General features: G+C 41.0%; 1 protein-coding gene across 1 annotated transcript in view; it reads left to right on the plus strand.

The window, feature by feature from the left end:
* The window catches only part of pdhx (pyruvate dehydrogenase complex component X), a 29,174-nt gene extending 14,483 nt beyond the window's left edge, over positions 1 to 14,691 (plus strand). Inside the window, exons 6-11 of the mRNA XM_063875941.1 lie at positions 3,590 to 3,767; positions 4,580 to 4,727; positions 7,819 to 7,877; positions 9,365 to 9,523; positions 12,806 to 12,870; positions 13,769 to 14,691. Coding sequence (XP_063732011.1) covers positions 3,590 to 3,767; positions 4,580 to 4,727; positions 7,819 to 7,877; positions 9,365 to 9,523; positions 12,806 to 12,870; positions 13,769 to 14,024 — 865 coding nt within the window. The 3' untranslated portion in view covers positions 14,025 to 14,691. The remainder of the gene's footprint in view (positions 1 to 3,589; positions 3,768 to 4,579; positions 4,728 to 7,818; positions 7,878 to 9,364; positions 9,524 to 12,805; positions 12,871 to 13,768) is intronic.
* Positions 14,692 to 15,567: the final 876 nt, after the last annotated feature.

The raw sequence follows: 15,567 nt of genomic DNA on the forward strand, positions 1-15,567 counted from the left end.
ATCTGTGAAATCTTAACTTAACTTACAATAAGGGATTTAACAGCAATGGGGGCAGGATCAAAAGAGTAATTAAGTTTGGTCTTGACCAACCCAGGTATTTAATACAGATTGTCTTGATCCCTGACTCTCTGGCATGTACAACACCAGAACTGCACTTTAGCTGAAGTTGAAACATTGCTTTAAATTACTCAATATATATCATGTTCATGAGTCATGAATATTTACAAAAGCCTTTGCTGCAACACTTAATGCTAAAGTAACTGCCAACTCCTGCTATGCAAATCTATTGTAAGTGTAGTTACTGTGTGATGCCTCTCTTCTTCTTTTACTCCGGTCTTCTTTATCTATTATTGTTAATATGACCATTCACACCACAGCATATTTTCTACGAACTTCTATTTAAGATTGAGTTATATATGTTTTAATGTGAATAAAAAGGAAGACAACACAATCCATTAAAGCCTGGCTACAACCCCCCTCTCTTCACCATAGCCTGTCCTAGGTGGCAGTAGAAGACAAACTTTATTCATGTGTTGGTGCTTTTGTGTGCCTGCGCTGCCTCATTCCCTCTTTAATATTCTACTCATCCTCCCCCAGTCTTTCAGGGGCTCCTTTGCCTTGGCTGTCAGTACGGGCGTAAATGGTCAGTGTTAAAAGTGCATGCCAACCAGCAACACAAACGGTATCTATGGCGTCATCCACAAGTGTCCACTGAAAGCTACTGTTGACTTGCCTTCCTCTTGCATCATCATTGAAGGATATGATGGAGTTTGCACTACTCAGCAATTTGGATCTTTTTCATGTATTTTACTTTAAGGGTGGTTTTATAACATGTTCTTATAATATTTGTCTGAATGTGCTCTACTCTTTCCAAACCATTCATATTATAGGTGCATATAACATTTGTGCTGCACTTTGTTAATGTAGCGCTCTGTAATCATTAAACCATCATTATGGTATTCTCAGGTTATCTGGGGGATTTCCATGAATCCTCAGTCCTTCCACAAACAAATCATCCTATCAGCGAAAGGGAGAGGGAGGAGCTCAGAGAGGGAAGTGTAGAAAATAGCTGTTGGGCCCAGACAGTTTCAGGCTACATGTTTAGGTCAGAGGCAGCTGGTCCAGAAAAAAACATTGGATGCATGTGGGTAGCTGGACCCCAGAGTGCTGAACTGGAACCAGAGCACAGAGCAGGCACACCTGATACCTGCGCCTCCTACCTCTCTAAACTGCTGAACATGGGGGGAAATCCAGGGCAGATAGTGCACTAAATTGATATTCCCTTCTTCATAACCTTCAAATAGTCTAAAATAGCGACATAGAAGAGACCTTTAGTCTGTAAATGCTTTCTGTATATCTTATGGGGAAGTGTAATTAAATTGATTTTATTGTAATGACAAGCTTAATGATACTGGCTTTTTACTGTACGCTTGAGATAGAAAGAATCTCAGTTAGCCGTGGGATTAGTGTGGAGTTAAATTAACACTCTGTGGTTATACCAAAAAATTTGGTTTTGCCTTTGCTATTATATTGTAGGGCCTCAGGAAGAAGAGGCTGTTTAAAAAGATGGCTATGGCTCGCCTTGACAGTAGGATGTATAATGAAGCTAGGGTTTTGAATATCTCTGTACCTTGCTGCAGCTGACACCTGATCCTGTCTAGTCTTACCCTGATGGGGTTTGTTTGTCAATGGCAAATTATTCTCATGACACCCATCCACTGGAGGAAAGCCAAATGTTACCTCTCTGTACAAGCCTGACAGAAATACAACCCAGATACAGATACTAGAGTGCTGCTTATAAGCTTGCCAAGTGGGAGCAAATGAGTGAAGAATATATTATTGTACCGTCATAAGCTACGCCAGTGTATTTTCATACATCATGTCTTTTATATTGGTCAGAGCAATAAAAAAAAGTGTTGTTCTTTTCAGTCAAAGGAAGTTTGTTAGATTTAGTTTTCAAAGCAGAGATGAGGGCGTCATTAATAAATTCTAGAATTTTGGAAAAAACAGCGTAAAAGAAAAAAGTTAGCCAGAGGCTTGAAACAGCATCGTTCATGTGTGTTTAACAGCGGCATAACAGGAGTCAGTACATTTCACACATCAACAAAAATGGACGCAAAAGCATTGCAGTGTTGAAAATATTTCAAAGGAGACGGGAAATCTTTCCTCCCGTGTAAATGTTTGTGAATTATCATTTATTAACGTCTTTCATATTAATTCTTCTAAAGCATGTTAGTGAGTGTTGACTTATATAGTTTTTAAGGTATGTTTATAGCTTGTTGCACTTCTATTTTCACTTACACCACACACTTCAAGTGGCTGAAAATGGTATGAAAACATTGTATAAAGAATGCAAACATACACACTAATAAAAAGTGAAGCCACTCCCAACCCCCCTTTCCTCTGACCATCAATGGTGCTGCTGGGGAGCAGGTGAGCAGCACCAAATCACCCCCCCCCCCCCCCCCCCCCCCCCCCCCGTCATGCTCTCATTCTACCGAGGCGCCACTGAGAGCATCCTCAGCAGCTGCATCACGCTGTGGTTTGGAAGCTGCACCGCCTCCAACCGCAAAAGCCTGCAGCGCATCGTGAAGGTTCATCGGGGTCTCACTCCCTACACTACAGGACATTTACAGCACCCGACTCACCCGCAAAGCACTCGGCATTGCGGGGGACCCCTCCAACAGCCTCTTCAGCCACTTGCCTTCAGGGAGAAGATTCCACAGCCTCCGCTCGAGCTCCACCAGGCTGAGGAACAGCTTCTTCCACCAGGCGGTCAGGATGCTGAACTCTCTTCCTCCCTCCCTCTCTCCTCTGACTCTCTCCCTCCTCCCTCTCTCGCTCTCTCTCTCTATCGTCCGTCCCTCCCTCAATCCTCTCTCTCCCTCCCTGTCTCTCTCTCCTCCCTCCCTCCCTACCTCTCTCCCTCCCTCTCTCCTCTCGCTCTCCCTCTCTCCGTCCCTCCCTCTCTCTCCCCCTCTCTCATCTCCCTCTACCCCCGCTCCCATCTCTCCCCTGACCTCTACGCCCTCCGTCCCACCCACCTTTCCCCACAGTCTCAATGGAAATGTACCAGGACATTAATCCCCCTCCCTCACACACCCCTCCCTCATCCAGCACCAGTCACTTTCTATTCTGCGCTGCTACTGAAAATGTAATTTGCAGAAAGTATTTTTTGCATTAAAGCACTACTTGCACTACCATCAAACTGTGTTGATTGTGTCGAACATATGTATATATTACTTAGTTTTCTTTGTATACCACGTTTTACTCTCCCCTTTTTCTTTCTAGGCTCTTATCTTTTTATCTTGTATGTTCTTGTTTATATTGGCACTATGGGACTGCCAGAAACGGTATTTCAATTGTCTGTATGTATGACACATGTGGAAACTTTGACAATAAAGTGGACTTTGACTTGACTTTGACTATAGACAGAACTTTCTCTTCCTCTGGTTATCGCCGACGCAAACCTGCTAATTATACCAATTTTATATTGAAATACCAAATGATTGTATGAATTCATCTTCAAGTGAGTATAAAACACAATGCATCTGTTACATCTTTCTTTTATTTTGTTTCTCTTTAACAGGGATGCGTTGAATCTCTTGAAGACATCTCCTACCGCCAAAGCAGCTCCAGCCCCAGCTCCAGCCCCAGCTGCACCCGCTGATCCGAGTCCAGTCCCCACCCCGGCAGCTGCCCCCCCACCCCCAGGCAGCAGACCCAACATCCCTCCTCTCTCTGTACCAGGAAAACCAGGCGCACCGGTGAGCACGCCTCACACTATCTCTCTCTAACAAAAACACTTGCACAACGTGGTGTCGTGGTTTGGGATTGTAAAAAAAAAAGGGATATGTTCATCAGCCACAAGCGCTCAATGACTCCTCCAACGTTTGACTTGTGTCAGACCCCTATCTGGGATGAGGAATGAGCATTTTAAGTATTTCATGACTGTAGTTGGCCTTTTAACCCTTGTAGTATTATCTCCTATACATCTGTTTGCCTCGGAGCGCATGGACTGGGCTCATTGATGGAGGTGTTGGATTCCATCGATCAGGATATTTGTAAATCAATACAACTATTATTAACCAATAATATTGATGCATATGGAAAACATCAATACATATCATTATCTATAAATCATGGTCATATTTTAAAATTCTACCTTTTTGTATTGTTTTATTTTTAAAAAGAATATACTGGTTTTCATTATGTCGAACCCAATAATATCATTGACAAATAATACCTTAGTTGTTTTTTGTGAGTTTATATAAATATAACTCATTTTAAATGGGCATTCCATTTTGTTTCATATTGATTGCAGGCTCCTAAATTGAATTGAATAAAAAATGATATTGTGCAGCCTTTGCAATTCCACAAAATACAGTTACACACACCAAATAACCAATATATTTCATATTGTGATGCTACTTGTGATACACCCCCTAAGTCATTGATAGTTATTTCACCGTATTCTGTCCCGGCCTTTATTATTATTTATTATTATTATTATTATTATTATTATTATTCTCCTCATTTAATTATTTACCTCCCCCTCCCTACAATGTTTCTTCCTCAGGGCACTTTCACTGAGATCCCAGCCTCAAATGTCCGTCGCGTTATTGCTCAGAGACTGACGCAATCGAAGACCACCATCCCCCATGCATATGCGTCAGTTGACTGTGACATGGCGGCGGTCATGAGTCTCCGCAAAGACTTGGCCCAAGGTAAATAAACAAGCTACTTCGAAAGAGTGTGTATACATTAGTGCTATTCTTCATGCACATGTAAGTGTCATGTCTTACAGTAACATTTGCAAGGAAAAATGTCCTTGAAGTTGCAGATTTCAGGGTTTTTCACATGACTGCCCTCTTAACAAAGAAGTCTTTTGCATTTAGTGGAGCTCTGGTATGGGACATGTCAGGTTGGTCATGTACCTCTGGTTCAAACCAGTACCTCTCTCCTTTCTGTGTCTAATACCCTGGCATGGCATGGGGGGGGTGAGGGTTCACATGCTGTATGGGTCATTAAGAAGGTATAATTAGGGTAAAAATGATTAATAGTGAATGGTCAGATCTAATTTCTCTTTAATAAAAGCTGTTTTACAGTCTTAACATTACGGCTTTATTCATGAGGATGTTCCTTTTTGCTTAGAAGAAAAAAATACTTAGGCAAAGTAACCGTTTCTCTTTGGTTCGAATGGATTTGTTGGAGGGTTTGCTCTTTGGTGCACCTCGGGTTATCTCTACACAGTATCAGTTAGGTAGGTACTGTATCGATAGATTGAGAACTTGAGCGTTAGGAGAATAAATCAATTGCTGTCAGTGTGTTTGACATGTTTGCTCAAGTGACTTCCCATAGCAACTGCTATTGAGCTACTGTGTGTGTGTGTGTGTGTGTGTGTGTGTGTGTGTGTGTGTGTGTGTGTGTGTGTGTGTGTGTGTGTGTGTGTGTGTGTGTGTGTGTGTGTGTGTGTGTGTGTGTGTGTGTGTGTGTGTGTGTGTGTGTGTGTGTGTGTGTGTGTGTGTGTGTGTGTGTGTGTGTGTGTGTGTTTATCCTTAACAGCTTCTTTCCATGGATTCCTAAAATGTGACCGTTGCTTACTTTGGGACATTTTCTGTTGAAATAGCGAGAGTGCTTTACCAATTTTCTAATTTTAAACATTTAGTTCAACACACTATCACATATTGGCTTTATTTAGCCTTACTTTGCCCAGCTTTCAAACAAACGGTAAATCTCTGTGGGTCCTGTCTCTGTGATGGAGGAAATGGGGCGGTCATTCCAGACCTATTAGCGAGGTTATGTGTGTACTTAGGGATTCTCTCCCCGGTTGTTTTTGTGGTCTCTCATTGTTCAGGAGCAGCGCGATTTCACGGTTAGCTCGTTAATCATGCTGCTCACAGCATTCATAACCGTCTGGTACTGCACTAATGGACACTAGTACAAGTTGGCAGCGATGCCAGGCCAAGCCCGATCAGCCCACAGCTCTCACCCACAGAAGGGAGGGAGCAAATAGTGAGCGAGTCATACAGAGAGATACAGTATGCAAAAGTATTCACCCCCCTTGGCATTTTTCATGTTTTGTTGCCTCACAACCTGGAAGTAAAATGGATTGCTTGAGGGTTTGCATCATTGCATTTACAGAACATGCCTACAACTTTGAAGATGTGTTTTTACATTTTTTTATTATGAAGCAAACAACAAAAAGGACAAAATAACAGAAAACTTCAGCGTGCATAACTATCAACCCCCCTCATTTCAGTATTTTGTAGAGCCATCTTTTGCGGCTGCAAGTCGCTTTAGATAAGTCTCTATGAGCTTGCCACATCTTGCCACTTCGATTTTTGCCCATTCCTCATGGCAAAACCTCTGCAGCTCCTTGATGTTGGGGGGTTTCCGCTTGTGAACAGCAGTCTTCAAGTCAAACCAGAGATTCTCAATTGGATTGAGGTCTGGGCTTTGACCACTAGGCCATTCCAACATATTTAAATTATTCCGGTTAAACCACTCAAGTGTTGCTTTAGCAGTATGCTTCGGGTCATTGTCCTGCTGGAAGGTGAACCCCCGTCCCAGTCTCAAGTCACAGGCGGACTGAAACAGGTTTTGCTCTAGAATATCCCTGTATTTAGCACCATCCATCTTTCCCTCGACTCGGACCAGTTTCCCATTCCCTGTTACTGAAAAACATCCCCACAGCATGATGCTGCCACCACCATGTTTCACTGTGGGGATGGTGTTCTTGGGGTGATGGGATGTGCTGGGATTCCGCACGACATAGCGTTTCCCTTGGTGGCCGAAAAGTTCAATTTTAGTCTCATCTGACCAGAGCACCTTCGCCCATACGTTTAGGGAGTCGGCCACATGCCTTTTGGCAAACTCAAAACATGCCTTCTTATTTTTAACACTAATTAATGGTTTTCTGGCCACTCTTCCATAAAGCCCAGCACTATGGAGTGTGCGGCTTATTGTGGTCTTATGCACAGACACTCCAGTCTCTGCTGTGGACTCTGCAGCTCCTTCAGGGTGACCTTTGGTCTCTCTGTTGCCTCTCTGATTAATGCCCTCCTTGCCCGGTCTGTGAGTTTTGGTGGGCGGCCCTGTCTTGGCAGGTTTGTTGTGGTCCCATGTTATTTCCATTTGAAGATTATGGATTTGATGGTGCTCCAGGGGATCATCAAAGATGTGGATATGTTTTTATAACCCAACCCTGACTTGTATTCCTCAATAACTTTGTCCCTGACTTGTTTGGAGAGCTCCTTGGTCTTCATGGTGTGATGCCTCTTGCTTAGTGGTGTTGCAGCCTATGGAGCCTTTCAGAAAAGGTGTGTTTATACTGACGGATCAGGTGACACTTAGATTGAACACAGGTGGACTTCATTTCACTAATTATGTGGCTTCTGAAGGTAGTTGGTTGCACCAGAACTTTTTAGGGGCTTCATAGCAAAGTGGGTGAATACATATGCACATGCCAATGTTCAGTTTTTATTTATTTAAAAAAAATATATAATATTTTTCTTTTTTCATTTCACTTAGCCAACTTAGACTATGTTGTGCAGATCCATCACATACAATTCAGATTACAAAACATTTAAATTACAGGTTGTAATGTAACAAAATAGGTACAAAGCCAAGGGGGGTGAGTACTTTTGCAAGGCACTGTAGGTGCTTTAGAAAATGTCCCCGTGATAAAATCTGTTGTATGACTTATTTAAATGTGCAACATTTAGGTCACACTTAGGTCCTTCACAAAACAAATGTTCATGTGTCCGAATGTTGCATTAACCGTTCTAACATGTCATTGTTCTTGTTTCTTTTCAGAACAAATCAAAGTGTCTGTTAATGATTTCATTATCAAAGCAGCTGCTGTAACACTTAAAGTAAGTATGGTATAGAATTCCTTTTTTGTTTGTATTTGTTAATTTAACCTATGTACCATTTGTAGGGAGTTTTTGTTTTCTGTCAGTTGATGGGAAATCTGAAAAGCACTGAAACCATCCATCACCATAAACCGTTTTGAGAAGTACACAAAGCGCTAAAGAGAGAGGTTACTCAAGTTGAATTTAGGGACAGTGTAAATAGAAATGGAAAAAAACGTATTTTGGTTATTCCAGCCAGGAATGTTGGCAGCATCCCATAAAACAACGCCAGTTCTCTCCTCATTTTTATCATGTATGGAATACTTGATATGCTTTAGTGAATTTGTGCTGGCCATAGCTGTGTAGGAAACACAGCTATGAAGATCAAGCAGCAGCTGATAAATGTGTCTGTTTGTTGCATGTTTTACAGTTAATGGGAGGAATGTGAAAAAAAAATGTGTGTCCACGTTTTCCAGTTTCTTTAATGTGTGTGTTGAATTCCAAAGCACCACATGTCCGGACACTATGTCCCACACCATCAAAATACCTCTTTGGATTGGCTTTTGCCTAAGATGCGTGATTCACTGTGACACCAGAAAATACCAAATCAACTGTACTTTCCCGGGAGTTGATTTTAATCAGGAAGCAGCATCTGAGGTCAATGATTCACTCTTTAACAAACTTGACTGTACTTTTGTAGACAGATAACCCAAAGATTCAACATGAGTGACTTTCACACAATCAGTCCATTCCTGACATGTTCACGAATCATGTGTGAATGGAAGCAGGTATAGATATTACATTATATTAAAATGTACGGATGTGTTGTAAATGAAGTAATACCATTGCAGGAACATGCAAGAGTTATTCAATCTGACCAAAGACGCTTTCACATGGAACATCGAACCATTCAAAAGACTCCACTGATGACATATTTGCATACTGTCCCTTGACCCATCTATCCCAGGAATGCCATGGCATGTTTAAGACGTGCAAGTCTGAAATATTCCTGATCGTAGTGCAAGTGTGAATAGAGAAAACATCAGTGCGGGCTAAAAGGTTTCCGCAGTAATTAACCAAGAACTATGTGTGAAAGAGGCTTTAGGTATGTTGCTTTCAAAGCTTCACCACAGCAGATTCATTAAGATTATCCAGGTATATCAGATTATTCATGCATTGATAGAAACAGTTTATTTATATGCTTAAAAACCACATCTTTTCTGATTTGCCATTCTACAGAGCAAGAGTGTGCTGTACATTCATCCTCCAAATGTATTTTTCTCACAATAACAATGGAATATAGTGGTCATTTGCCTTGTTTTTACTGCCATCACAATTGGTTCATGTGAGTGCTACTACTGATCTTATAGGAAATAACCGTTTTTTGTATTGTATCAGACATCTGCCTCGATCCACAGTGTAACCTGTATACAGGGATCTTTGTGGTGTGTTACTTTTCACTTTACATATTTGTCAAACCTGTGCTGACCTCTGAATTTCTCTCCTAGGAGATGCCAGAAGTGAATGTGACCTGGTCTGGCGAGGGACCCCGCACACTTGATTCAGTCCACATTTCAATCGCAGTTGCCACTGACAAAGGCCTCATTACACCCATCATCAGGGATGCTGCAAACAAAGGAGTCCAGGAGATCTCAGCTAATATCAAGGTACAACATTTTATTGTGATATGCTATTGTGTGAGAGTTGTCCCCTGAAGCCTTCTTGCAAGGGGAGTTTCTCTCATACTTTCATTGCTGTAACTAGATTACAATTTCAAGGTGCCGAGGCGTTTGCTGTTTACTTCTACGTAGGAATAAGAGGGTTGGGACTTGACTGCAGCCCAACCGTATGGAATAATTACTACGTGTGCATCTGTAGTGCTGTGCTCGCCTTCTAGCTAGAAGTTTATTGCATACACGGTAGTATTTATTTTATTTTTTTAAATATCCGTCTGATCATGTAGAGTAGAAATCACAATGGCAAATCAACTCGATAGATCTGAAGAAAGCTGATTGGATTAATGGTAGTTAGATATTTTGCTTGTTAGGCTGCAGGTCTCAGCTGTCACTGGCCACAGATGGAGTGCAAAGCAACAATGGTCAACTCTTTCTCTCTCTCCCAGTCAGCAGCTGAGGACATTTATTCACATTGATGTGCTCACAAAATCTAATATACAGACACACACTTGATGATTAACCCCTCTGTTTCTCATCAAAACCACACACACACACATACACACACACAGATCAAATAGAGAATCTCTCAAGGAGGGTTATCCACATAATGTCTCTCACCAGCAGTGACCAGGTGTAATGTTCATAAATGCTCACTTAACACTGCAAGACTGCTTCTTAACCTAATGACTCAATATTAGCGAACAGTGGTGACATCACATTTCTGTCTCAACAGCAGTTACAATGGTTGGCGTGACAGTGGCAAAATAAGTTTTAGTATTATAGTATTTGTAATAGTAGCTATTTCTACTGGTGGGATGGAGTAAAAAGTTGAATTATATTTCAGGGAATACACATATCGTATCCCTACGTGTCAGTAAGATTTTTTGAGGGACGGAGTGAGTGGGTGTTAAATTAGGTTTTAGACATACTCCTGCTCCGTCTCAAGCTTTAACAGTATGACTGCTGTAATGGCGTAATGCAGAAAAGATGTTGCAACAACTAAGAGAATCTTTGCCACTACAGGCATTTCAGCCCACTCACTTCAGAACTGTAATGTTAGCATAACTACTTTGGCTATGATTGTTTAATGTTGTAGTGTTCAGTATTATGCATTTGGATGGTGTTCAATTGATGTATGGTGTACATCAGAGCCAGGATTGAATTGTTTAACATGCATTCTAAAGCAAATTAAGAAACAAGATTTAATATATGTGTATTTTTTGGGAGAATGCATTCATTGTTGGATACTCTTTCAACTCTAGTCCAGTAGCAAGTGATCCTAATCTTTGAAATAAGGTTAACTAAAGTGTGCATCTTTTTTAAACTTTTATATCTATTTTTATTTGGTCTAGGTGTAATTATTGCTTCCAGAGTCTAGATTGCATCAAGTTTTCATACATCTGTCCAATTGTCTTTGAGAAGGCAAAATGTATGTTGACATTTGCTCAACATCTGCTATTAAGCCTGGGCACTAACACTGCAGACTTTTCAGTCCACATTGCCTTCAGAATGAGCCTCACCACCCACTTTCTTGAGTTAGACCTACATTGTTGTAATAATTGTCCCCAGATAAAAAAAAACACGTGGTTTGACTGAAGCATGAAGACGTCGCCACAGGCTATTCATGTGATAGCGTGGGACATCAAACATTTTTGCGTGAGGAGCTCTCATCTCAAATGTTACCACCATTTCCCACTGTGTCTCACCGTCCTGTGAGTCAGTCCTGACTTTTGTGTTGGTCGCGTCCCCGCATTAACCTTTAAGTGCATTTCCATTTGAATAAAGTTCAAATTATTTAAAGATGTGGTGGCCACCCAGCAGTGTCGACTAAAAGAAAGAGCTAGGGAAATTTCAACCATAGCTTTGTAACCTCGTTATTTGAGCAATGTCTGTAGTATTGTTGATCCGTGGAACCTTGTGGTATGTTTTGAAAATCATTTTTGTGAAAGTCTAGTGCATCAGCAGATTTTTCTCCAGGTTTGTCACATTCATTCATGCTGAACATCGCAGAGCCTGGCTGAAGCAATGCGTTCCCTTCTGGGTGTTGTCAATTCCCTTTATTCATTTAAGCAATGCACAGTCTGATAGTTTCCATTTATCTCAGTGCTGGCTTTTGGACATTTCTTGAATAAGGTTTATGAAAGTTGACCCCTGTGGCCTTTCCCCAATTGCTTGAATGAGTTTAAAACTTAGAGGACTGCAAAAACAAGAATTGCTCTCAGTAAGAAATGTGTTTGTCTGTTTGTATGTGGCTAGATCACATAGAAAAGGCTTGTTTGACTCCTTCACTTTCAGTTGCTTGTAAATTACAATGACTGAAAATGACGAAAAGCGTGTCCTAAACCTGTACCAAAACACCGCTCTCTAAAGCTCACCTTGTCATATACCCAGTGAGATAATAATCAGTGTGATGATTATATGCACATGATTCACAGATTTCAATGTATAAATAATGTTGACTTCAATGTCTGCCACTTGATTCTTACTGCATTGGCAGAAAACATGCTGTATTGTGATTAATATTGTATGATATATGAAACAGATGGCAATATCACGAGCACTAGTCAGTCGCTTGGTTGGTGGTCGCGCCACTTTGGTTTAGTTGGAATAATCTCAACAACTATCAGATATTGTACACATAGGCATGGTCCCCAGAAGTCGAAATCTAATTAGTTTTGGTGATTCCCTGACTTTTCAGAGTCTTTGAATTTAATGGAAGGATTAGAATATTGTTTGGATAATCATGGTATCTAGAGAATTAATCCAGCAGACTTTGGTGTTCCCCTCAATCTTGGAACAGCCATTATTTTTGGGTTAAGTGGTGTAGCCTGTTGAAATTCCAGGGCCAAGACTTTCTCTTTCCTGTGCCCCTCACTGTTCTAATCAGCCAGAGTCAATGATGTCCAAGCCCAAATTGTTTTACAATTGGCCAGTTTATAATCTAATTTAAACCAGAAAAAAACTAACTGTCTTGGCAACACTTGTCAGACCATTAAGACCTCTTCAAAATCTTGTTCTGTTGCCTAGATATTCTGCAGATATACGTAGATATATTGTTATTGAGGGAATTGATCACCCTACTGCACTAACAAATAAAGTGTGTCTTTTTTCATGTGGACACGTGTATATCTAATACTTTGCACATCTTCTACTGTATGTACAACAGAATGTGTGGCTTTCTTTATCACTGTATATATCCTGCAACATGTCTACTATTCTGCTTGGATCTCTGTAACTAAGTTGGCGTTTTAATGACTGTGAATGTTTCCGTAGGCTCTGGCCCAGAAGGCTCGAGATGGGAAACTTCTTCCTGAAGAGTACCAGGGAGGCTCGTTCAGGTAAACACACACATCATCTCCTGGCTTTAAAAAGAAACTTATGAAAGGTCACAAAATTAAAGAAATCTTAATATTTTCCAGTCACTCCTCTGCATTACGTGGTATTACTCTGTCAAATTTCTCAATGCAATAAACCACTTTTTCATCTCTAACCCCTTAATACTATTTCACAATTTCCTCTGTAGCTCGGCGGTAAGATAGCCATCATAAATTTCCGCTATTATGACATATGACTTGAATCCGGTTCCACAGATAGTTCATACATTATTTATATTCCACATTAAATGCAGGGCCTCAACTGAATGTGGTCCTGGGCAAAGAATACCATTAGTAACTGTGCCATCAATTGCAGAAAAGTGGAAATGGAGGCTTTACAACTCATTAGAATTAATGGTGTCATTTAGACATAAATGGGGTTTCTGTGTCAGGCAGGAGCGATGAATTCCTGTAGACAGGCAGCCCTCTTTGTTCTCCTGAGGAAATATGTGTACGCCGTTCCTCTATTCGTTTTTCTATCCCCCTGAGCTACAATTCTCATTAAGGCAAACAGCAAACTGCCCTGGGGTCAGTCTTGCTCACCATCAACAGCACAGGGAGAGACGTTGAGCCCTGCGCTGCTGCAATAATCTTTACTGATCTGTGTTCTACTTTGTAAAGTAAGATGGTCACAGCTGATTATATTTATAAACCTTATTCTCCTATCTTTTGTAATTTTGTATTCACTCACTTCAAGAGGTAATTGAATAGCTTTTTGAATTAGACAGATGTTTTTAAAAGCCCCAATATAGCTGCTTGATTTTAATGCATTTTCTCCCCTGCTGATCTTGACTAATGATGTAACATGTTTGCTGTGTCTTCCCTCTTCCCATCCCTCCCTTCTTATTTCTCTCCCTATCAGTATATCTAACCTGGGGATGTTCGGTATCAGTGGCTTCAGCGCCGTGATCAACCCTCCTCAGGCGTGTATCCTTGCCATCGGTACCTCCAGGTCCGAGCTGCGGTTGTGCGAGGATGACCAGACCCTGCGCACTCAGCAGCTGATGACAGTCACACTGTCCAGTGACGGGCGAATGGTGGATGACGAATTAGCCTCACGGTTTCTCGATAAATTCCGTAGCAACCTAGAAAAACCACAACGCATGGCCCTAGCCTGAAGTATGAAGTGAGATAGCTGTTTGAAAGGGAATTCAAGGTCATAGCAAGAAAACCTGCTTGACAAAGCCTGTCTCATTTTCTTAAAAAAGCTAATTCATGATCATGCTTGGATTAAGGCTTACAAAGTAGGCATGTATATAGTGTACTCGTGTGTTGTTGACTTGCTACTGATTTAAAACGACCAGGCTTTGTTATGCAGGAGTTAAATTTGGCTTCTGTTAGTGGTAGAGGATTCCAGCAGCGGTGCCAAATATGAGGGCAGAGGTGTAGCTGTAACGGGGGTGGTTGTTCAATCACACCAGTGTTGTGTACATATATATGAAGACATTGTTCCACATCCAGTTCTATTCTTCAGACCCTTTGCATCTACTCTGTGTCATTATTAATGCACATGCAATTGGTTCTGTAAAATAAAAAGATATTTATCGTTGAACATCCGTTGCAATTCAGCTTCCCATAAGGGTAAACCCACATTAACCATTTCCTGCTGTTACAGAATGTTCAAGAACTTAATTGATTGTTCATGTTAATACATGTTAACTTATTTCAGACAGATCGTTTGACAGCCCTTACATTTAATCTCAAGTCCATGTGTATACAAAATAAATACAATCATTTAGGTTTTGATTTCCCTTAGATGCCAATAAATCACATTGTTATACTTTGTGATGTCTCTGTGCCTTATTAACGCATGTTTCTCCGTGTGTGTGTGTGTGTGTGTGTGTGTGTGTGTGTGTGTGTGTGTGTGTGTGTGTGTGTGTGTGTGTGTGTGTGTGTGTGTGTGTGTGTGTGTGTGTGTGTGTGTGTGTGTGTGTGTGTGTGTGTGTGTGTGTGTGTGTGTGTGTGTGTGTGTGTCATACTATTTAATTAGAATCTAAAGGCACTACAAAGTAATTATTTTGCAGAAGCCAATTAGGATAATTAGCTTGGCTTAGTAAACAGGTCAGTCTCTGTTGGCAGATGTTTATCTTTGCTGTAAGCGGGCAGAACAGCTGTTTACATGGTTCACCGCAAAACACGGGTGGGCAGAGTTTATCCTAGATATACATAAGCAGGTTCAGTTTGTTTTTTTTCTTTAAATGAAGGTAAAAGCTGCTGTAAAAGGGAACGTTTTTATACCTGACTTTATAACGTGTCTGGTTATCACACCACATACAAATGAAGCAAGATAATGCAGTTTGACGAGGATAAGCCCTTGCTCTGGGACGAACCAGGAGCTCACCTGGTAAAGTGGGCGACCCATCTTTGCTATTACATGTATGCTGTAGTTTTCACATTGAACAACTCTGGAAAAAGGCAGTGTACATATGGATGGGAATGAAGGGAGGGGGGCAATTGGCAGAGGCTAGCTGTTTTCTACAGTGTGCCGAGACACACACACAACTTCCACAGTGCTAGTTACCTAGGATATGGAAGGTACACTCAATTAAAAAGTGAAGGGAGACCAAAACACAGATCCCTTTAACATTTAAACCTCAGTCATCTCAATGCACTTTATCATCAGTGATCTAATGTGTTTAATCGCGAATGCTTTGAATTCTT

Source organism: Eleginops maclovinus, chromosome 2, assembly GCF_036324505.1.
Source record: "Eleginops maclovinus isolate JMC-PN-2008 ecotype Puerto Natales chromosome 2, JC_Emac_rtc_rv5, whole genome shotgun sequence".
Lineage (NCBI taxonomy): Eukaryota > Metazoa > Chordata > Actinopteri > Perciformes > Eleginopidae > Eleginops > Eleginops maclovinus.